This window comes from Bolinopsis microptera, chromosome 6 (assembly GCF_026151205.1).
Source record: "Bolinopsis microptera isolate Bmic1 chromosome 6, MBARI_Bmic_1.0, whole genome shotgun sequence".
Lineage (NCBI taxonomy): Eukaryota > Metazoa > Ctenophora > Tentaculata > Lobata > Bolinopsidae > Bolinopsis > Bolinopsis microptera.
The window spans coordinates 3045876-3067968 of NC_087077.1; the positions used below are offsets into that span (position 1 = coordinate 3045876).

A 22093-nucleotide genomic window follows, 5' to 3' on the forward strand; every position below is an offset into this window, starting at 1 on the left:
GTTCAGTTTCGAAAGAATTAAACAGCTCTAAATTAGATAACTGCGATTAGGTAATCTGAAGGTCTGACAGTTGACATGACTGAGCTTTTATTCAAATTACATTTCTCTCCGTACCATTGACGGTTCAGTTAAATTTATAACTTTCAATAAAGCGACATAAGAAGAAACAGATTCTAACGGTCCCAATATTGGTCTTTCGAACTAATTATTTGTGATACGAACTCTGTCTGGAGACTGTGGAGTGTGGACTGCTTTAAGATTAAGTTTGGCTCATTATATCTCCACGCATATTCGTTGGTACATATTACAAATACACTTGCGATTAATAAATCAAGAGTCTAATAATATGTTCTTAAGTAACATTTCTTGGAACAAGCTGTACCCCCAGCCCCCCCCCCCCCCCCCCCCCCCCCCCCCCCCCCCCTGGCAATATTACTCTGAAACAATGAAACACATATTCTAGCATTTTTTATGTTAACAACAAATCGAATGTGATTAATATACTATAGTTCAGGAAACAGGAAATAAATACTCACCATCCAGGACAAATAAAGAGTAAAAACGATTTAGACAATCTTTTTTCTTTCTACGTTATAAAATACGTCTATTTTCCTTGGGCGAATTTCCAATAACTTAAAGTGGGCGTGAAAAGCTAACACATCGAACACAATGAGTTAGCGTTCTCACCAAGTTGAGCATGAGCCTCATACCCGACTTGGGTGTGCCAAATTAATCAACATCATAAAATAACACGCAGTATTTAAGGGATTTTCTTTACTATTATATATCAGCGATGAAATCTTAAAAACAGCAAGAATTTTAATTACATACTAAAGAATTGTAATTATTCGAATAAAAATTACTCAATTGTGACCTTGAAATTTAACCGGTTTAGAACGATATAAGACGGATGGGATTAAAAGTTAACAAAATTACTGAATGATAACAAATACGTGACCCTTTATGTGACTTCACACAAGTTTCCGGCTCAGATTATAAGATTTGCAGTTCAACCTAACGTACTCTCATACTGTAATGGGTATTTGCAGACTTCAAAGAAAAGTTTTCATCAAATCAGATATTTATGTCGAGGTAGAATTAGTTCGAGAACTTTATTAAGGAATGATATTGTTGAACTTTTCTTTCGACCAACTTATTGCCACCATTGGGTTACTTAATAATATGATGAAAGATGAGTCTACATATTAAGATGTCTTACCTAAACCCTTTTGAAAATTCCCTCCTCATTTATATGTTCCACAGCAACGGTTGTCCGAGTTAAGGATGATCAGTTTGAATGAACATCTATTTTTTTGCTATAGAATGTAACAATGCATATTATATCAATTCTAAAAGTAGGGGTTTTGGCTGAACCCCCAAATCATACGAACTTCTTTATGATGACCAGTAGAGTTCACTGATCTAAAATACACATCAAAATTTGAAAAATAGTATACTTAAAGTAAACTTATCTCGCGATATTCTGATTCTTTGATGAAATATTTTGTTTGTAGTCCATGGAATACCTAAGGAAAGTTCACATATTACGTAAGCCTGATCTCGGCCCCAATTCAGACCCCACCCCTTGGTTCCCCTCCGTAAACCACTTTAAACAAGGGCAATTGTTTAGAAAATACAAGCTTTTCCAAACTCCCTCCCTAACTTTGCTCACGTAATATGTGGTTGATCCCTTAATATCAATGTGCACAGCACATTTGACTTTGCAGCATGTATTACGATAGATAACTCCTAATAGAATGGTAGAAAAAAATCCAGCAGCGTAAATGAGTCTATGTTGATCTGTAAAGTTTTACTTCATGGAAGGAACTATTTACACTGCTGGACTATAGTATTCTTCATTGAAGAATACTCTTAATTAATTTCAGTGTTCCTCCTGATCTTATGACTGTGGCGTTTGAAAATGACAGTTTATAAGTTATATAACCCTATAGTACAATCACGATACAAATTGTTTACGATACAACGACTTAATATGTTATTCAGTTCTGACTCTAGTGAGCGAATCCTTGAAGCGAGGCAAGTGGACGGCCCTCAGAGGCCGGACTCTCTTCGCTAAGATGAGAAATGATAAATATCAAGTATAGATACCTTCTTGCCTCGCTATCCTATATATATAGTCTTTCAGTCGTTCAGTTCGTGCAAATGTATCAGCTATAGTGCACCAGTGGTAACCAGTGGTAACCAGTGTATCTGTGCTTTAGTAAAGTTCATTTCGAAAGCACCAGCTTGTTTTTATCTTTTCTTAAATCCTATGTAGACACCATCCTTAGGCTTTGAGGTTACCACAGTTTTCATAGCAATCTCCTGCATCTCAGGTCTAGGATCTACGAGAGTGAAATCTTTGAATATTCTGCTAATCATCACCTTCATTTCGAGCATGGCGAAGTGTTTTCCGATACACGACCGGGGGCCAGCCATAAATGGCATATAGGTGAAGGGTTTTATTCGTGGGGCGTCCGGGCTAAATCTGTCGGGGTCGAATTTCATGGGATCAGGCCAAATGTCGGCTCTTCGTTGTACGATTTCTTCGCTCATCATGATGTGGGCCTCTGCAAAACAAAGATTGTTATTTAAGTTAATAAATTTTGACTTTTTGACTGGCTTTTATGCTTTAATCAATAATCATCACATTCAACCTCCTAAGCCTTGAAAACTTAATTTTGGACTATTGAACTCTAGTAACATTTAGATTTCGCTATTTTTGCGACGTCGGGAATATATCGCAAAACTCATAGGTACTTTTTATTATCTGTTTTAAAATCGGTGCATTTTCTAAACATTTAAAACTTTAGATAGAAATGGTTCTTGAATTCATCATTGTTTGACCAAAGCTCTCACATAGTTTGCCGTCCTTTCCTTTTTAATGCCTACCAGCTACCTGCTGATGAAATCATGTCTCCTAATAGATTTCTGTTTATTGTACGTGACGGACTAAATACTTTGAATAGGAACAAGATGTTATATTTTTGAAGACATGCTGCTTGTAGCTTAGCTTAATATGACATGTTAGTGCAGAGTTTGCCGTCGAGTTTCCACCGTACGTGGCATAATATACGACCAGATAGGCCTATTACATGTGATCACACCATTAAATATTAAAGTTAACGGTGTCCTCAGTAATTTTTAGGCACCCAGAAACAATAACATAGTTTGAATGGTAAAACTAATCTTCTAGGTATAATCGCCCAGATCGTCAGTTGAAAAACTGCCCCCGTTTACAATTAGATTAGGACCACAAAACTAGTAAAATTGTTAGAATAAGCCGGTAGTTGAAGTTCCTCTTACTTATACCCTCTCCAGTATATTACAAAATTTTAAGAACTTTCCACTCGCCAAGAATTAAGGAGTCAGAGGAGGAGAGTTGACAGATTAGTTGGTAGAGACTAGTGTTAAACGGACAAATACTGCTGCACAAATGTTAAATATCTGGTCAAATGAAGTCCTCTGAGAACTTCTGTCTTCCATTATAAGAGGTACTAAAAGTAAAATGTACACAAACCTTTGGGTATGTACAACCCGTTGACTGTAGCGGCCTCGTTCCAATTCACTCTCAGGGTAGCTTGAGCGGGTGGGTGTATTCTCATCGTCTCCTTGATACACTGTTCTAAGAACGGTAGTTTGTTGATGTCATCGAATGAGATGCTGTCACCGTCACCAAACGCTTCTTCCACCTGATGAGGGTGGTTACTAGTGGTAACTAGTGGTAACTAGTGGTTACTAGGTGGTAACTAGTGGTTACTAGTGGTAACTAGGTGGTCATTATATGTTAGAATATCGAATCGTTCTTGAAGCTAAACCTACAGTTGGCAATAGTTAGGGATTAGGTGTATTGGAAAGTTTTGATTTGTCGGAGTTCATTAATGTTAAGTTGTGGCTAGAAGTGGTGATGGTTCTGTCACCTGTACCGTCTGTACAACTGATACCACTCAGAAGTTGAAACTAAATGCTTACCTCAGCTTGAACTTTGGCAGATATTTCCGGGTTTTTCATCAAGTACCATAAAACAAGTGCCATGACTATAGCCGAGGTTTCTGTCCCTGCCACCACGAACACGAAGAAGTCGTCCACAACGTCTTCAATATCCAGCTTATCTTGGTAGGAGTTCCCTTTAATGATGTAGTGGAGCATATCTTTGGTGTTATCAGTATTTTTCTTGTCGGATTCTATTTTAGCTTTAAGATGCTTTCTTAGGGAGGATCTGATCATGTCAATATGCTTCTTGAGAGCATCTTTCTCTTTTCTGAAGCACCATGGTAGCGCGAACTTCAGGCAGCACTGGAACTGGAGTTGGGTAGCATAAAATATGTGTTTGAACGCGTCGGTCAGCAGTACGTCTTTAGAAAATATGATGTCATCATTGAGGTTGAATCCACATCTGCAGATTGCCTCCAAAGCGACTTTGATCAAAACCGGGTAGATGTCCAGGTTTTCCTGCTGTTTCGCCTCTTCCAGATACAACGACAGTTTCTTCGCAATATCATTCATTTGTCCGTGTAGGTCCCTTAGCGAGTTCTTGTGGAAGGCTGCGTCCATGACTCTTCTTTTGTGATACCAGATATCAGACCCGATCTCAGTCACCAGACCTCGCTCCCCGAACACCCTGTTACCGTTGATAAACGCTATATTGTCCTTCTTTCCTCCCATCTTGAGGAAAATCCTGTGGTTCATCAGTATTTTTGCTGGTATGTCTTGGTTCAATATGACCAGAAAGTTGATGTTCATGATGAAGAGCACATAGTTTTCCTCTCCCAACTCCTTGCTGATTTCGTTGATGACATCTGTGAAACAGGTTTCTGGACCAATCCTATGGCGAGGGGTAGAGCATGTCCTATGAACCACAGTGGTCCTGCTTGTAACTCAGGTCTGGCTATTCGCTCATATTGTTTCCTTTTGAAGTAGAGGGTTATGTTGAACCAAATGTAGACCAAAAGCAATATGCACAAGACTAGGAGACCGACCAAAAGTATTTTATCTAGCATTACAGACTTTCACAAACGTTGCTAGCATCATGGTCTTCTTGACTTCTCATCCTATTGTCACCTAGGGGATATACAATTACAACAACGAATAATTCAAATAAGATTTTGAGTGCGACTCTAAATTACTGATTACCATTCTTATAAAGACAAAACGAAAACGGCTTATAAAAATGCTGTGTAATCTGACGTACTGACTAATTCAGAAGTTCGGACGGTTTTTACAAAGAAATTCACAAACAAGTCCATGTGTGTAATAGAATCTTTGGAGTGCGAGGATATGAATGATAAATATTGTTTGGAGGTACCCAGTGCAGCCCGGTGGTTCTAAGTACTCATTAATATGAATTATCTGTCCATTTCTTGGAAAGTACCGGCGATATATCTGCTCTTATATCTTTTTGACTCCAATCACGTCCATGTTTTCTGCAAGGCTTCCGTTACATCAACTTAAATTGGAAAATGGAAACACAAGGATGGATTTGGAAATCCAAGCATGACGTGATTGGAAATCCGAGTCTTGGAAATGGTCTGTACATTTTGATGATATGTTCATAGAAAAAGCATGGCTACCAATAAAAAGAGATGAAGACATCTAGCCTACAGAAACAGTACATATACATAACAAAAGGGTGACACATTGAAGGCAGACTAATCCTCTAGGATGGAGATCTCGCTATGTATGTATGTTTGTAAAAATGAAATAACACTGAACATATGAAGAGTCAAGCGAGACTTTATTCTACTTGCAAAGGGAGGTAAATCTTAAAAAACTGTCTTGTACGCAGATAATAATAATAATAAAATCAGTTTGACATCGGTAAAAGCACGCAAATTGCAATTATGAGTTCTTTTAAGGCTGAAGATTCGGATAGAGCCGGAAAATTATTGCATTTCAGATCACGAATTCAATCGCTGAAAATAATATGGGAATGGCTTAGATGTGGTAAATTTTTCCGTAAATTCCTTCCAGAATAGACTATAGAGGCAGCAAGGCGACCTGTCACACTACGTGATGCCACATTAGTTAATTAAACTACAGATAATATGTCAGACCGATTACTGTCTCTCTCTTCCAACCACTGTCAAAAACATTTAAAAAAGCCACGTACGGTAGAATTAATTTAAAAACCGGATTGTTTTACTCAATCGGTATGTTTGAGATAAAATTACGTTCAGGTTTATTCTATATTTCAAATTTTCACCCTATAATTGATACACTTTTAACAAAGCGGATGGAGCCTCAATTGCAAATCAGCCCCGCCCAGTATAAATATCCCACACACCCAGTCCCTTCCCCCAACTATGATAGGGTCAGGTTTCCTTTAAGCATGGTAATCGTATCAGAAGCCCCTTTAGAACTAGGAAGGTATATACTTAACTCTGATATCATGTGGCATCAATGCGATTGAAAACTTAGACTGCAAGGTCGACAGAAAGGCTTTGGAGGGATGACATAATCATCGAATATAATATGTAATTTTTAAAATATGTATAATTGAAAAAGACTTGTAAAATGTTAAAGATCGTGGGATCCATTACTCGTTACACGTCCCATATCGAGATATGAATGATCTAAACTTCTACATATTGATAAATCGTCGATGTAAAATGTGAAGAGAAATAATGCTTGCTAAAGGCGCGCTATTTCGTACGGTAACTGAACGTAAGATGGAGCTAAATAAAGGAGTGAGCACATGTCACGTTGTCACTCAGGAGGGGCGGGGGCGGGAGTGGCTTCGACACTATTGCAACATTGCTATTCCTTAAAGGTAGCTTTGTGTAAAAGTGATCACGGAGAAAGGATGGCTAAAACGTGATTACATAAGATGTGAACGGTCCATAAGAACTATCAAATAGTTTCGATCTAAAGGCTGAAAACAGCTATGTAGTAATGCATGATACATGTTGTTGACTAATAAATGTGCAAAGTGAACTGGCCGAGTGGCCGATGTAACGAAAATTTCCACTGCAGTCAAACCCCTATAAAATACAAGGCCTCTCGGTGGAAACGTAAAGTACACGGCATAGAAACAAAACCCGGTATAGATGATTTCACATGATCCTAGTCTCTGTAGCGTTATTAAATAACTTTTCAAGCGTCTCATATACCTTCATCCTCCATCTCATATACACCACCAAATTCGGTATGAGGCACTATAAATCACATTTCTAGCACAACACGAGCTATTTAACTACAAGGTTGGGGGAAAGAGGATGTACACTGTAAAGAGAGGGACGGTATATAGACTAGAGGTTCGATTGTATTTATAGTTTTTCGACAGGCGACCAATTGCAATAGTTGTTGCTTACTACCCAGCTTTCAGATATGTACTTGTAATATTTGCTTATCACAACGTTTAGAAAACTAACAATAACATTATACTCTTACTCAGCGGAAATTGGATCCAAGCCAAACATTTTTGCAAAATTAAAGTCGGTTTAACTCCAAATAACGGCCATTAGATCTTGTTAGTTCTGGTTGTTGTTTTACAACTCACAGTTTACAGTCATTATTTAACAGTTTACAGTTTACACAGCTTGTGCGACTAGTATCGTTTACAGAACTTACAGTACATGATAGCATCATGGGCCTCATACAGGTGGTATTTAGTCAAACAGAGTAATAATAAGTTAATCAAGTTATAATATCCCCAGAGTGTAGGACGAGTAATTCTTTTTATATAGAGAGGGGAGAGAGGGGCAGTTAAAGGTTTACCCGACCCCGGGTATTCTTATGTACCTGACCCGGAGAGGGGGTCACCAGGAGGACCCATTACATTTCAATAGACATCAAAGAAACGGCAAACACAGGATACAGGACAATGATCTGGTAAATGGATACATATCCTGTCCGTTCTATTTCTGGAGATACAAAATTACCATAAATAGGGGGACCAAAAACAAAACCATCCCGGCATCTGTTTAACATGGGTAAGGGCGATTGAGCGAGATGTCAAAGTTTGACAGATACCCTGCACTAATAACTGAAAGCTAGAGTTTTAATTTGCGGTCACCTGTAGTGTTTTAACTTAACCTCTTGATAGTGCTATGAAACACGGTGCAAGAGCCCGTGAAGAGGACCGTACTGCCGTATTTTAATCAGTGTCAGTTCTTTTTTGGGTCAATTCGCTGGAATTAAAATGTCCGGAAAAACGACGCTCAATACGTCCACTACACTGCGACTCCTTCCGGAGCAGTTCAGAGAAAAGGCAAGCACTGTTGGAGCAACAAAACAACTTTACAGATCTGTACGTGTAGTCGCTAGAGCTGGAAAATGTACAAGTTAGTTCGTACGTGCACGCATAATATCAAGCAGTGAGAACAGTGAGAGCAGCGGGGCTAGCTACTGCAGATCCGGCACTTTCTGAGATAACTAGTCGCAGCACATCAACCATAACACAAACTCCTCCTAACTCGATAACAGTCAATACTGTGAGCTCCTTGCGAGCCGAGTATTTGTATAATTTCGGGTCACGTACGGAGTAAAGACGTACGCACGTGTTGTCAAACCAGCAGCCGGTCAGATAAACTTCACCACATACGGCCCAGCTCCACCTCATACACGGCCCTCCAAGATAAACTCAAACAATGGTCCATATAATTACCTAGTCCATTTCAAGGTTTGTTCACCAGCTGGCAGGTTGTCCTACAGCCCCCACGTACTGAGACAGTGAGGTGGTCTTGGTATGGATTCTTATGGGGAGTAGTTTTACAGATAAAGTTCTCCTCCCATACCACTACCCATTCTATGCCACTTTCAGAGCCTACAGTTCAGCTATAATATTCAATTATGCATTTATTTTTGTATTTTTCCATTTTTATATGCCGTAATTTGGTACATTAATTTAAGTCACTACATATAAGTAATTTGACTTGAGGTGGCGCTCTCTCTCTGTCTCTGCAACGATGCTTTGTTGCGTCAATTACAGAGTCAATAATCTGTATGTGGGGACCTTATATAGAAACTGGTAGTTCTAAATTACAGAGGACGACTGTGGACAATAATTTTAAAGTTTCTGCTTTAAAAGCAGGTCGGCTGGCTTTCAGGGACCAGAATGAAGGAAGATGCTAATTGACATATACTGCAGCTATGAAAGTGTCTGAAGATGCAGCACGTACATGTAAAAAAATAGCAGTTTCTAGAAGATTCTTGCTGTTTTCTAGTTGAGATCAACTAGGATAGACGGAGTTGGTAGACATGCTTCGTGATGTCATCATGGAGACACTGCAAAATCTACAAACATACGGCACAGACGCTTAACAAAGCTGGGGGTCCCTCACTATTTATTCCGAAAATGGCGAAATCAGCGAACTTTGGTAGTCACGTTTTTTTTAACAGGCCCTCGGATTGAAAACAGAGAAGTAAAGACATCTTAATAAATATCAACGTAAAAAAGTCAAACCGGAAAAAACTGAAACTTCTTGAAAAGTTCAACACAATTATTCAATCGCCTCCCGAAAATGTCGTTAAATTCCATGTATGATTTATATGCCCCAGCTCAATCAAATGAAATGTCACCCTTCTCGAATCAGGATAGGAAAATTACCGTCTATAGGGAAATTATGGCCCTCGTACGGTTGTGGGGTACGTGTGACTGAGAGACTGGTAATTAGGATGTAACGATAGATGGGGGCACCCGGCACAGCCGGCAGGATGGGGGCACAACCGGCGCCCACGTTTATTTTAAAGGTTTGGGTTTGCGCCAAGATTTTCTCGTAAATTTCACCAGTCACGGGACACGGAGTATGAAAAAACTAAGTAAAGATATCTGAAACAGCAAGATGGTTACACGTACGATCGTATGAGGGGGCATAATAACGGTAATTTTCTATATGCTAGCCTCAAAATTTCATTTGTGATTTGAAGTAGATAAGTTATTTATAAATACATTACGGTATTCCAGGAATTTAACAAGAATTTCAAACATTCTATTCATAGATCATTCTATTCATAGAGCAAGGGTAGAAGTATCACGGCTACTTCTCGGACATTTCAGCATTTTTTTACCAGAGTTTGATTTTAAAATGGAAATAAGAGACCTGACATGGCGAAATGGTGCACCTTATCAATAACTTCTATTAAGACACCATAAAAAGTTATACTTAATATTTGATTTTCTATTACTATATTTACAGTACCTACAGCTGTACGCTGTGATAGTAGGTAACTAGTATGTTGGTGATGATTGAAACAGTTATGATAATAGAACCAAGCCGAATGCAATAACAACCAATAAACTGTGGCAATAAGATGTTATCATCGAATAAAAAGCAAATTAAGATGAATAGAAGCTTGTTTCTTAATACCAAAATGAGCGAGAAAAAAAAATAACTATCTCTAAATTTTAACACTATTATCGCTAAGTATCTAAATAGCAGATGGACAATTTTATCATCAGACTATAACAATGGAACGTCCCTGTTATTACTTGTTTCTCATTTTGTATGAGGCCATAATTTTATGTCGGGCCATAATGCTTGCTCCTCAGCACATTTAAAATGTTATTTTAATGATGGTGATACAGAATCATGAGACTATTAGTATTTCGGCTGTCGGGCCACGAAGATAATTTTAAAACAGGTTTATGCAATATGCATGCTACTTATTCGACCCCATACGGAAGCTTCAATAGTAATACGATAAGCCCTTAACTTTATTAAGTGACCAATACTTTTAATAAAAGGCTTGTGGCGATTTCGTGTTGCCACCACCATTCACCAAATATAAGTATAACAGAAGGAATAACGAAAATTATAAATCTACTGTCCTACTTTCCAAAATATCTCCCGTTCAAAATTAATAACATTAACCATCCACTTTTGCGGTTTTAACCCGGTTTGTTGCAAGGAAGTGAATGATGAAAAATGTTGGCAATTTTTCATCATAATAATATGATAATGATTACGATCCGTAGCTCAATCAATAATACTTAATATAATGAGCAGTGCTGATTTAGCACTCCACAACAATAGTCGATATGGCAGACAATATCCCAAGATGCCTTACACTCCTCGTCAAACTCGCATAAGGTTACTAATACAATGTATCTAAAATTGTCACATGTTGTGAAATTAGACTTGAAGGTGCATCGTCCCCCCAATAAAAGCTGGAAGTAAAATGTTTAAAATAGATCTAATATAGACAATTAGACATATATGACACTAATTATAAGGAAGGACAGCACAACCATACGATTAGTTCAGATCTCATATATTCATAAGTTTTCGGTGACTTAATCTTCTTCTGGAGATCTACATTCTACAGGCTTCAGATCGACTTTCAACCCCGTCTCACCCAAATAGATATCACACAAAACATTAAACATGGAGAGTAGACAGCAAAGTAAGTAATGATCCGACAAAGAAGTAAGAACTAAGAAGGGCCCAATCGGCCCATATCAATCAATTCTACATGTGAAAATTAGATTACCATAAAGACTTAGGCCCACCCCGGGCCGGGCCCAAAGACAAATAGTGTCTCCGTTTTATATGCCTACTGGAAACTGGGCCAGTCTAGTATGAAGAAAGGTTGAAGTGAAACTTCGTCTTCAGTGTCCTAAAAAATGGAACTTTTTTCAAATCCTTTTATTGGGTCGATCAATTCGTTTGTGGTCAAAATCAATGAAACAGTGTTAAAATTTGGACAAATCTTGTTCTGCGATTCCGAGCTTCTGATCTCCTGCAATCCAGTTCCGGACATGTGTAGCCAGCACTCCTAAGAAGTCCTATACGGGTCTACATTGTGGAAATTCAGTTGGGTGACCTTTTTTTTTATACATTATACATTTTGCATACGTTCGACATTTTTTGGCATTTTTTTTGCTTCACGTTTTGCCGGTTTTTAAATATCGGGGCACTTTGGTGCGCTTTAAACAGCGAATTTTCAATCTTTTGGTCTTTCTCGAAATATATCCCTGAGTACAGCCAAATTGTGCAGCCAGGGACCTCTGGGAAATGCCGGTCTTGTGGTCAACTGAACGTCTAAGTTGGCCATTCTTTCACGTGTCATTTTAGTGGCACGTCTTCCTGACCGTATAGCTCTGGAGTCTGGCTACAGATCCTTCCTGCTCATCTCGCTCCACAATCCGGTAGATAGTAGTCTTAGCCATACCTTGTGCTATACAATTTTTGGCTATGAAGCTTCGCCAGTCGTCACGTTGGTTCCCAAATTTCAATAAACTGTACATTGTACAAGCCGCTTCAGTGGCTGTAAGAAAGAGATTGCTCTGTGCCTTTCGCAAGGGGCTTCTGAGTGTTTACCATTGACTATTTTTGATCAAAATTGTCCAAACTGTTTCATTGATCTTGACCACAATTGAATTGTGGTGAAAGGATTTGAAGTTCCATCTTTTGTCATCACCCGTTTGAGCAGTTGTGATAAGCATTTAAAAAGACTATAATATCTGTAGTCATTCATTATTCATGACTGGGGTCACAGGAATTAAAATACTACAGTACTTTTGTGTTAGATTCGCTACTATTTTGTAGCTTTGCTAAAGATTAAAAGCCCAACGTTGTTATCTCTTAGCTACACAAAACAAAGAAAGCTGAATCGAAGAAATAAACAATGTAGAACTCAAAAAGATGTAAATTCCCCAAATTATTGGGGAAGAACGCGAAGTGTTATTAAATAGGACTGGCTTGTATCAACTCTTACCGCATAAACTTTCAATGGGTGATTGTCTACAAAACCAAGACATTATCGTAACTACAGCTATCCATCCCCCCAACTAGTAGACCCCTTACTCGCGACTGTCTATAAGTATAATTATTGATTATATATCGACAAAGTGTCTAGAATCCACATGATCTAATCAGAGAAAATCTAGAAAAATGGAAGCAAGCCCACAACTACTTGAGATCGTACATGTTCAAAACTCTATGCAACTTGTAAATTCATTCTCCCATAATACAAAAATATTATGTAGACCTGTTCGATTCGGCTATAAATTTCACTTCCTACCCGCAGAAAACTTTCTGGTCCTTCCCACAATTGTTGGCATACATCCTCTGTCACCAGCAGCCGTCTTATGTTACGAAAGATAAAATATTATTTCACCCGGTTTTTGCACATTTGTCTTACATTTCCTTGCTCTCTCTGTACACCACCACTTTTATTTGGACCTACCGTGTGTAATGTTGTGGTAAGTTGCTTTGTTGTGGGTTTTACCGTGAATTATTTGCATGCGAGCTGAGATCCTAGGTCACCCTGGCAGAACTATGATAAAAATGTGGAGAGTGTTAGGTATAATAACACAATGACAACGATCTGTAATGTAGTTTGTGAGAATGATCTATCATAGTACCTGGGGTGTTATTGTGAATTGGTGCTATCTGGTGCCTGTATCGTGCCAACGCTCCCTGATTACGTACTGTTTCGCTTCATTTACTCCTTCAGCTTCCGTAGATGATTCATTTACGAATTTATTAATACACTTTTTTATCTGATTAGATTTTAGGCTTTATTTACACTTTTCACGGGCGTCTAAATCTATTTAGGCTGAACCAAAAATCTGAGTGACTGATCCTAAATTCAGAATTCTCACGTTTTAGCTGTCGCAGTGGCAGTAAGATAGTTGTCGTGAAAGATTCAACAGTGCAAGAACGGTCAAAATAACAAGAATAAAAATGCCGAGTGTAGCCGTTGTCTAATAAGTGAAGTTGTCTAAATAGTTATTGTTAACTGTTAGCTTGTTGTTTTAGAACTTATATAGAACTATATGTATTAGATCATATCATAATATTAGTTAAATGTATGATGTCATTGTACAACTTGTATGAACTTGCTAAGCATCGGTGGTTGAACTCTTTAAGATAACGCTATAACCCAAAGGTCTCTGACCATTTGCATTACCAAATGATGAATCCTAATTTAATTAAGTCAAGGTGCAGAGCATATTTATAAAATAATCCGTCATAATATCTTAAATACAGTGAAACTGCGATTAAAACTGTGCTTGCCACATCGAAGCAGCATTAAAGTGAACTGGCTTCAACTCTATATAATAGCCATACTCCATATAATAGCCCGAAGTATAAAGATAACATAAAATAGAATTAGTACAACAAGCCATGATCTAGTATAACCTCTACAATTAATTTAGTATTTACTGAGTCGGACTGAGTCAATATTAATTTAATATATAATACCTGTTATCATGTAACGGTATCTATATTATGTAATATGATATTGATACTAAGGCAAAACGAGAAAACAATAAAGGTGTGAACGGTTGCTAAAGTCAACATAACCCAACAAAAAGCTCCTAAAGGAAGCAAATATGAAGTCCCGATGACTTGAATAATGAATTATAACATGGACTCGTGGCGTTCGTGGACACATTGAAAGACGATGTATCACTTTCAGGCTGAAATTTCATTAGTTATCACACGAATCTAATTTCAGTGCAGTCGCCGGTTTTCTTGATATGGTCTGTATCCAGACATTGTTTAGACTTCGACCTCTTGTTTTCCGGTTCTCAACAGGGACCTTGTGTAGCGGGTTTTGATAAATCTGGCACTACAGAATAACTACAATTCTGTCGTTATACCCATAAAACGGGCATATTTGAATTTTTATATTCAATTCAGAACCTGTAGAATTATTGAATAGTAACTGACTATAATTACTACTATATGGAACAGACCTCTTCATGTAGCATGTATGTAGAATTACTAGAGTAAGTGTCCTATTCAGTAAGTACCAATTTCATCGGATTTCGCCGGTAAGATTTATTAAACCTTGCTGTCTTCCTTCTCGGTGGATTGTTGCAAAATTGTAGACCTTGGAGATCATAGACACACACATTTATTTTGAGGATTTCGTTTTACGAGAAAGTCAAGCAGTTATTTTTGGAAATTTGCACATTTTCGACACGTATTAGCAGTCAACACGTGAGCACGGGGAACGCTTGCTTAAAAGTTATAAGCTCTCCTGCCCTCGTAGATGGTTTTTGGTTAGCAGGGAGAAATTCTGGAGAATTCTTGAGAATTTTGGAGAATTCTGGAGAAATTGATTCTAAAAGTCAGTTTGGAAGTTTGAGCAGTGGGCAGTGAGCAGGTCATCTTGAACCGTACGTTAAATTGAGCAATTACAGTAAGTCGTAACCCGTCACGTGATAGCACAATATACACATAATAGACCTCGAGTACAAAATTCAGAAGAATAGGAACCCACCAATTTTATATTTAAAACGGTTCTAAATGTTTTGATTCTCTTCTGCTTCATTTGATGGATAACATTTATTTACAGGAAATGAGAGGAAGAAGTTGATGGAAGAAAATCTCTGTACTATGAACACGGACCGGCCCAATGGATTCCTTCAGAAACTTTGTACTTACTAAGTCGGTTAGTACTGATTGAACTTGTATACATTGTACCTCTGTATTCATGTTCGATATTTACTTCGTCAATTTAATTTACTTATTTGGATATTTTGGTAGCATGTTCTACTGTATTTATGTGGATCGTTCTGTTTAGAAGTGGTAGTAAACTGACGTGAAGTTTATTATCAGCGTCAAAGTAGTTGGTTAATGATAATCAATAAACAGATCCGATTACAAACAAATGAGTGATAACGACACAATTGAGGGTCCTGCTATCTACAAAGATCATATCTCATTGCACGCGGCGGTACCAAAACCTCCCAAGTCATTGTGCCAAAACCACTCAAGTCATTGTACCAAACCATTTCAACTTTTCAATGGGACAAATGTTTACTTTCTTAAGGTTGTGCGAAAAGTTGAATTGCACGAAAATGTGATGAAAAAACCGACTATGATATGTGCGAAGAACGACAAATGGAGTGAAAAAGGACGGCAACGGTTAATAGTGTGATTCCGCACCCACCACACTTATATATGTTGCCACAGAAAGTTACTTCCATCCGAGGTTCCCACAGTTATCGTTATAGTGGCAATCGGACTGGTGTAAGCGGCCACAAAAGAGATCCTAGTCATCGAATAAATCAAACAACTAACCTACCAGATCTACAGATCTAACCGAATGATCTACAGACTTCTTGCCAGCTTATACAGCATATATATATATAATACGCGTAAAAACTTACTTTTAATAAGTCTAATGTGACCCGTAATTAGATTTTCGTCCCAAAAAAAATATTCTACAGGACGTGGTCTTAGATAAGCTGGGTTTTAAAGTTCAGACCTGTTTAAAGTCGCAGTATATGATGGTCGATCGAGTTAGATTGAGCATGTCGAATTCTGTCGAATTCTGATTCTGTTAAAGAGTGAATATTTAATCGTTGACCGGTTTGACTCACAGCTGTAGTGTCCGGAAATTAAAATGTGACTATCTTCACACAATCAAAGTTCACATAACAATAATCAAATAAAAAATTTCAAATAAAAATAAAAGTTATAAATTAAATAATCAAATTTCAGACTAAAAAATACAAAAAGGTGTGCCATGCAGCTTTCAAAAGCTATCGAAAGCAGTTGTTTGTTTAAGCTTTTAAGAACGATTGTTAATAAACTGATCTGTGCTCCGCAATCAGGTCCCAAACTAAACCACACACTTTTGTTGAAAGAGTTGGTTCGTAACGGACTGCGGTCGTTAAAAATGAGCATTCATGAGAAACTTGACGGTTCTGGAACTTTTTTGAATTTGAGAACTTTTCTGGAACTTTTCCAAACAATCGTTGAACTTCTGAGATTAATCCAATTTTGCAGACGACTTTTACTGCAGCATATTATTCGATTGAGGTTCTGGAACTTTTAAAATGTTCGATATTTTCTGGAACTTTTTCTGACATGGGTTTTTACTGCATATCGAAAAATTAATCCAACAAATATTCAAAGACCAAACACGATTAATTCAACGCAAAAAAGCAATAGAAAAAACCGTTGCAAATATTAAAAACTTATTTTTAGTTGTCTAACGTTACCATATAATTATCGTACCAGCGATAAAGATAACAACAATGTTCAATGTTAATTAACCAATTAGCTGGCGGAATAAAGACAAAGAGCCCTTATAACTATAAGAGGCTCTAGAGGTTCCTAGCCTTTGAGGTTGTTACGAGCAACCTGGTACGTCGTGCTCGCTGCTCGCTCAACTTTGTGGACCGGTCACGCACGACAAATCTGCATTCTCATACGAAGAAATGAGATACAGCAACTATGCCACGCACATATTTTAGAAATACGACTACTCCACGTACAAGTAAAGATCTCGGCACTCACGTACGGTCTATTATTGTGTACGTGTTCTCTGGTAGTAGTAGTGTGGAAGCACGGTGTAGCTTTGTGAGGTAAAGAAAGGGATTGTACTAATCCTGCTAGTTGTTTGGAAAACGGCGTGCCACGTAATTTGTGGACCTCAAACCTTATAGTTGAATGATAGTTGAAACTCGTTTTAAAATGTGCCGAAAAAATTGATTTGTTTGGATTAATTTACTGTTTTGTTCTTTACATCAGTTTGCCGATAATTTTTGTTAAAGTTGAAGCCAAGATTTTTAGAGTTTGCAGACATTCACCTTCAGTCAAATTGTTGCTCACTATAAAATATCTAGAGACTCGCTAACCGCTTTAATGGCCCATTAATTTGATGAAAACTTCAATGTTTACCCGAAATGTTTACTGTCTATATTTAAGAATTAAGAAAGACTTGAAGTGGTTGGCAGTCTAGTCGTGGACACTGGTCACAGTGCTAACATTTGATGCAGCAAAGGGAATTATTGTTTAACTTTATGATCGGTATTACAACAGAACTAGCTTCAGTAATATTTATGGTCGGTATTACAACAGAACTAGCTCAGTAATATTTATGATCGGTATTACAACAGAACTAGCTCAGTAATATTTATGGTCGGTATTACAACAGAACTAGTTCAGTAATATTTATGGTCGGTATTACAACAGAACTAGCTCAGTAATATTTATGGTCGGTATTACAACAGAACTAGCTCAGTAATATTTATGGTCGGTATTACAACAGAATTAGTTCAGTAATATTTATGGTCGGTATTTCAACAGAACTAGTTCAGTAATATTTATGGTCGGTATTACAACAGAACTAGCTCACTAATATTTATGGTCGGTATTACAACAGAATTAGTTCAGTAATATTTATGGTCGGTATTACAACAGAACTAGCTCACTAATATTTATGGTCGGTATTACAACAGAACTAGTTCAGTAATATTTATGGTCGGTATTACAACAGAACTAAGTCAGTAATATTTATGGTCGGTATTACAACAGAACTAAGTTAGCACTATGGGGATTGGTTAACACGAGATTACTCTTCCTACTATAAATAGCACATTGCAAATTAATTATTCGAGAGCTCCTGGAGCATTCCATCAATGGTTTGAAAGTAAATGTTCTTGGCTGGCTTGCTCGCGTTATGCAGGTCTCATACAACCAATAATACCACGTAATGAAGGTCTCATACAAGGCAAAATATCACATAATGAAGGGCGCACAGTGGGGCTCCATGCTGACATTTAGCCTAAAAACGAGTTTTCCTAATGTTTTAGATTGTTGTAAATTCTGATAGAGAATAAATAACCGGATTCAATGCTTTTTAAATTAGCTCAATATCTCGGTTGGGTCAAAATTTACAACCATTTGAAAAGCGCGCCTGAAAATAACCTGCCTGCACATGCCCAGAAACTCAATTTCACTGCCATTTTTGAGTCAGGCTGAGGTTCTTTTTGTTTTCAATGTTTTTCAACTTTTGATTGATTGAACATGGATATAAGCATTCTTAGTACTGTTTAAGAAGAAAAAACCATGATTTCGGTCAATTTTGGATTTTTGGTAGCTAAAATTAGAATATTTTTCAAAAATAGGCCTTAAAATTTCATTCGCTGACCACAAATGGGTGGTAAAGTTATAAATGGCCCCATATGGCCCGGGTTTCATTATGTTTTCTATGTTTTCCCATAATTTTTCTAGCAGAACCCAGAAGATTTGGCTTCGGAACGCTTCGGAAAAAAAATTATGACCCATTTTTGGTACGAGCCTGAGGTGAAAAATCGCGTCAAAATAGCGCGAAAAATGAAAACTGATAGATTAAAAACTGATTTTTTCATTTATTTCATAGCTTTTTGGTGCACACTTCGATATTTTATGCTAATACCAGCAAAGTTCAATTGGAATAAGCAATATTTGGATGGAAAAATAGTGCATATGAGCCAAAAATAGCCAAAATCTGGCAATTTGAGCTCGGAAAATCCAGGGGCAACTCTGATTTCATAGGATTTTTCTTATGTTTTTGTCATATTGCATAGTTTTTATGGTTCTCCTTTCTGAAATACCCTTAAACAATCACATCAGCATGATTGATGACCATTTCCATACGAAAAAGCAGAAAAATGGGACAGAAACCGCTTAAAATTCGATGAAATCTTAAAACTGCTAGTCAAAAAAGATGCTTTTTGTGTGACAGAAAGTGCCAAATTTTCGAAAAAATTGATTTTTTGCCCAAAAAAGTAGTGAAAGTTGTCCAATTTCACTGAAATAAGTCATAATTGACGATTTAATCCAAATTGACACCACCAAGATGTGGCCAGAGGCATAAAAGGGCAAAAAAACCAAATGTCAGCATGCCCTTTACGCGAGCCCCACTGTGGGGCGAAGCTGCATCGCGATCGTACAATATTTAGTATTTACCCGATCACATACAACCAATTCTCAGTACGTGTCCAGTGTCCAGTACGTGACCAGTGTCCCGTGTCCACTGTCCACTGTCCATGACGTTTACTATACCTCATACCGCGAGATGTCTGATTTGAGCAATTATATAACTTCCGTCGTGCCATTTACCAGTTACCACACACAAAGATTAAACTAGCCATTTTCCCACTATCGATTGAAGCGTTGCCAATTCCATGCTGAATATTTCTAGTCACATACATTTCTACATAATGGAATGTATTTAATGAATTACGCAGCAATATTGAAGTATTTGGACAGTCCAAAACTTTGTAGAAGAACTTCATATTTTATAGAGATAATGAACACCCTTTAATTCTTGAGGGGGCATACACCAAAATAGTGGTTTGTGCCGTCCAGACCAAATGACCTCATAGGCAGTCCAGTGACCTTCTAGCGCACCGTTTCCACACCAAAAAAAATTATTTTGAGAAACCTATTTTTGTAATCGAGCATTTCCTGGTTATATTAAGAGTGCAATTTTCGGAAAAAATGATTTTTTGGTTGAGACGCTATAAGTTAATCATTTCTTGCGGTATCGGTTTAAATTTTGCTCGAGGTCCAATAGATCTGAAGATAAATGAGTAAAAACATTTTTGAGGGCATCAAAAACTGCGCCAGAATTCAGAGAACAATTTGATGTCAGGCATCAAATCAATCCGATCTTCCCTGACTGACTTTTTGTTAAAATAAGCCTAAAAAGGACAATTTTAGCTTTTCGACTTTAAAAATTCATAACACACTAGCCTTTTTAGATACGATATCAAGATTTTATACACACCTTGAAATAGATGTGAATAAACGCTAAGATGGGAAGTTCGTACGGTACGTACCTTTAAATTAGCTGTACGGTACGTACTTAATAGAAAAGGCTGAAAGGTACAAATCCAGTTGATAGCAATGGATTACGAGTATATTATGGACAAGCGTAGATTAAGGTTGCGACCTGAATTAGCTGAAAAGCTGGTGTATACTGCAACAGAAGGATGAAGCTTTGAGTTTAACGATAATTACAAGTAGTAGTAGTGTAGTACCGGTTAAGAGCGATCCGGTACACAAATTTTCCTCTTAAATCTTTTATTGTTTTAACCACTGTGTTTATTTTCGACTTCTATCTCAAAAATTATGATGATAATACTTATCAAAATTGCAAGTAATTCACTGAAGTTGATTCTAAAAATTTGAAAAAAAAATTGTACCTTACAGTGCCTGTACGGTACGTACCTTTTAAAAGTAGCTGTACCGTACGTACTTAAAGCCCTGTACCGTACGTACTTGCCATCTAAGAATAAACGGCGAGCAAAATTTAAACCGATACCGCAAGAAATGATTAACTTATAGCGTCTCAACCAAAAAATTATTTTTTCCGAAAATTGCACTCTTAACCAGGAAATGCTCGATTACAAAAATAGGTATTCTCAAAATAATTTGTTTGGTGTGGAAACGGTGCGCTAGAAGGTCACTGAACTGCCTATGAGGTCATTTGGTCTGGACAGGTACGGTTTGGTGTATGCCCCCTTAAGGAGGGTTGATATACAAAGCTGAAACGCAGTTTAACATAAACTGTTTAGATGACTGATTTAGTGAGTTCCCGAAAAATGCAGTAGATTATAAGATTAAACCTGAATTCTAGATTTCCCTGTAAAGCTTGGGAATACTTTGCTTGCTACAGTCAAATCTACCACGAAGCCTGTCGTACCATGCCTTGGATCTCCAAAACTTTAACATTTACATGTATCTACTTCTAGTTATCTTGTGTAAAATGTAAATTGAACATGCTAATCATATTCATGATGATATTGTTTTTTTTTTAATTAACGAAAATTTCGGGGAAAATATCAGAAAAAAAGAAGCTAATGCTTACTGCATTACCACGTAAGGAAATGCTCTTGATCAATAAAATTTCATTGGCATTGGGGAGATGATTTCTATGAAACTGTCACTGATTAGAGATCGTTTCCAAGAATTTGACCCTTATAAGTATGATTGGCTAACCACGTTAACTAAACTGTAAACGGTGGTTCCGCTCTACTACAGCTAGATCTCATACTGCATTAGACCCCATACAATTAAATTGGAGGGCCTAAGGACATTCGTGGGCCTTCAATAGGCCACTTGGGTTATAGGACACGAGGGCGGAGGACACAAGGGCATAGGTGAAAATAAGTTTAAAAAGTGGCACCTTAACGTAAGCTGAAATTTCTTTAACCTGGCTTTTTTTGCGAGAGATTTTTACCTTTGCGGCTAGGACTATCGCTGAATTTTAACAGGTTTTTGCTATCAGTTTAAGTTAATATTAAGTCTCGGGGGCCGGGGGTTTGTCCATGTGCTTGCTGTGACAAGATGATCAGGGCCCCTGCAAATTTTATGCAGTTTAGAAACGCTTTGAAAATAATTAAATGAGAGAGCAG

General features: G+C 37.5%; 3 protein-coding genes across 11 annotated transcripts in view; 1 reads left to right on the top strand and 2 right to left on the bottom strand.

The window, feature by feature from the left end:
• LOC134816236 (putative RNA-binding protein Luc7-like 1) overlaps positions 1-22093 on the bottom strand; it is a 75786-nt gene that overhangs the window by 41676 nt on the left and 12017 nt on the right. The window lies entirely within an intron of this gene.
• LOC134816235 (uncharacterized) overlaps positions 1-22093 on the top strand; it is a 37016-nt gene that overhangs the window by 688 nt on the left and 14235 nt on the right. For 2 of the 3 annotated variants that reach the window (XM_063824979.1, XM_063824978.1), the window contains exon 2: positions 15253-15348. In XM_063824979.1, coding sequence (XP_063681049.1) covers positions 15313-15348 — 36 coding nt within the window. In that variant the 5' untranslated portion in view covers positions 15253-15312. Of the gene's footprint in view, positions 1-13060; positions 13145-15252; positions 15349-22093 lie in introns of those variants that run through there. The other variant, XM_063824980.1, reaches the window with a different exon arrangement.
• LOC134816565 (cholesterol 24-hydroxylase-like) lies at positions 477-5242 on the bottom strand. The gene is made up of 3 exons (XM_063825467.1): positions 3973-5242; positions 3521-3692; positions 477-2570 (listed from the first exon to the last, which is right to left on the bottom strand). Exons 1-3 carry the CDS (start codon positions 4741-4743, stop codon positions 2254-2256), a joined length of 1260 nt encoding a protein of 419 aa, XP_063681537.1. The 5' UTR covers positions 4744-5242; the 3' UTR covers positions 477-2253.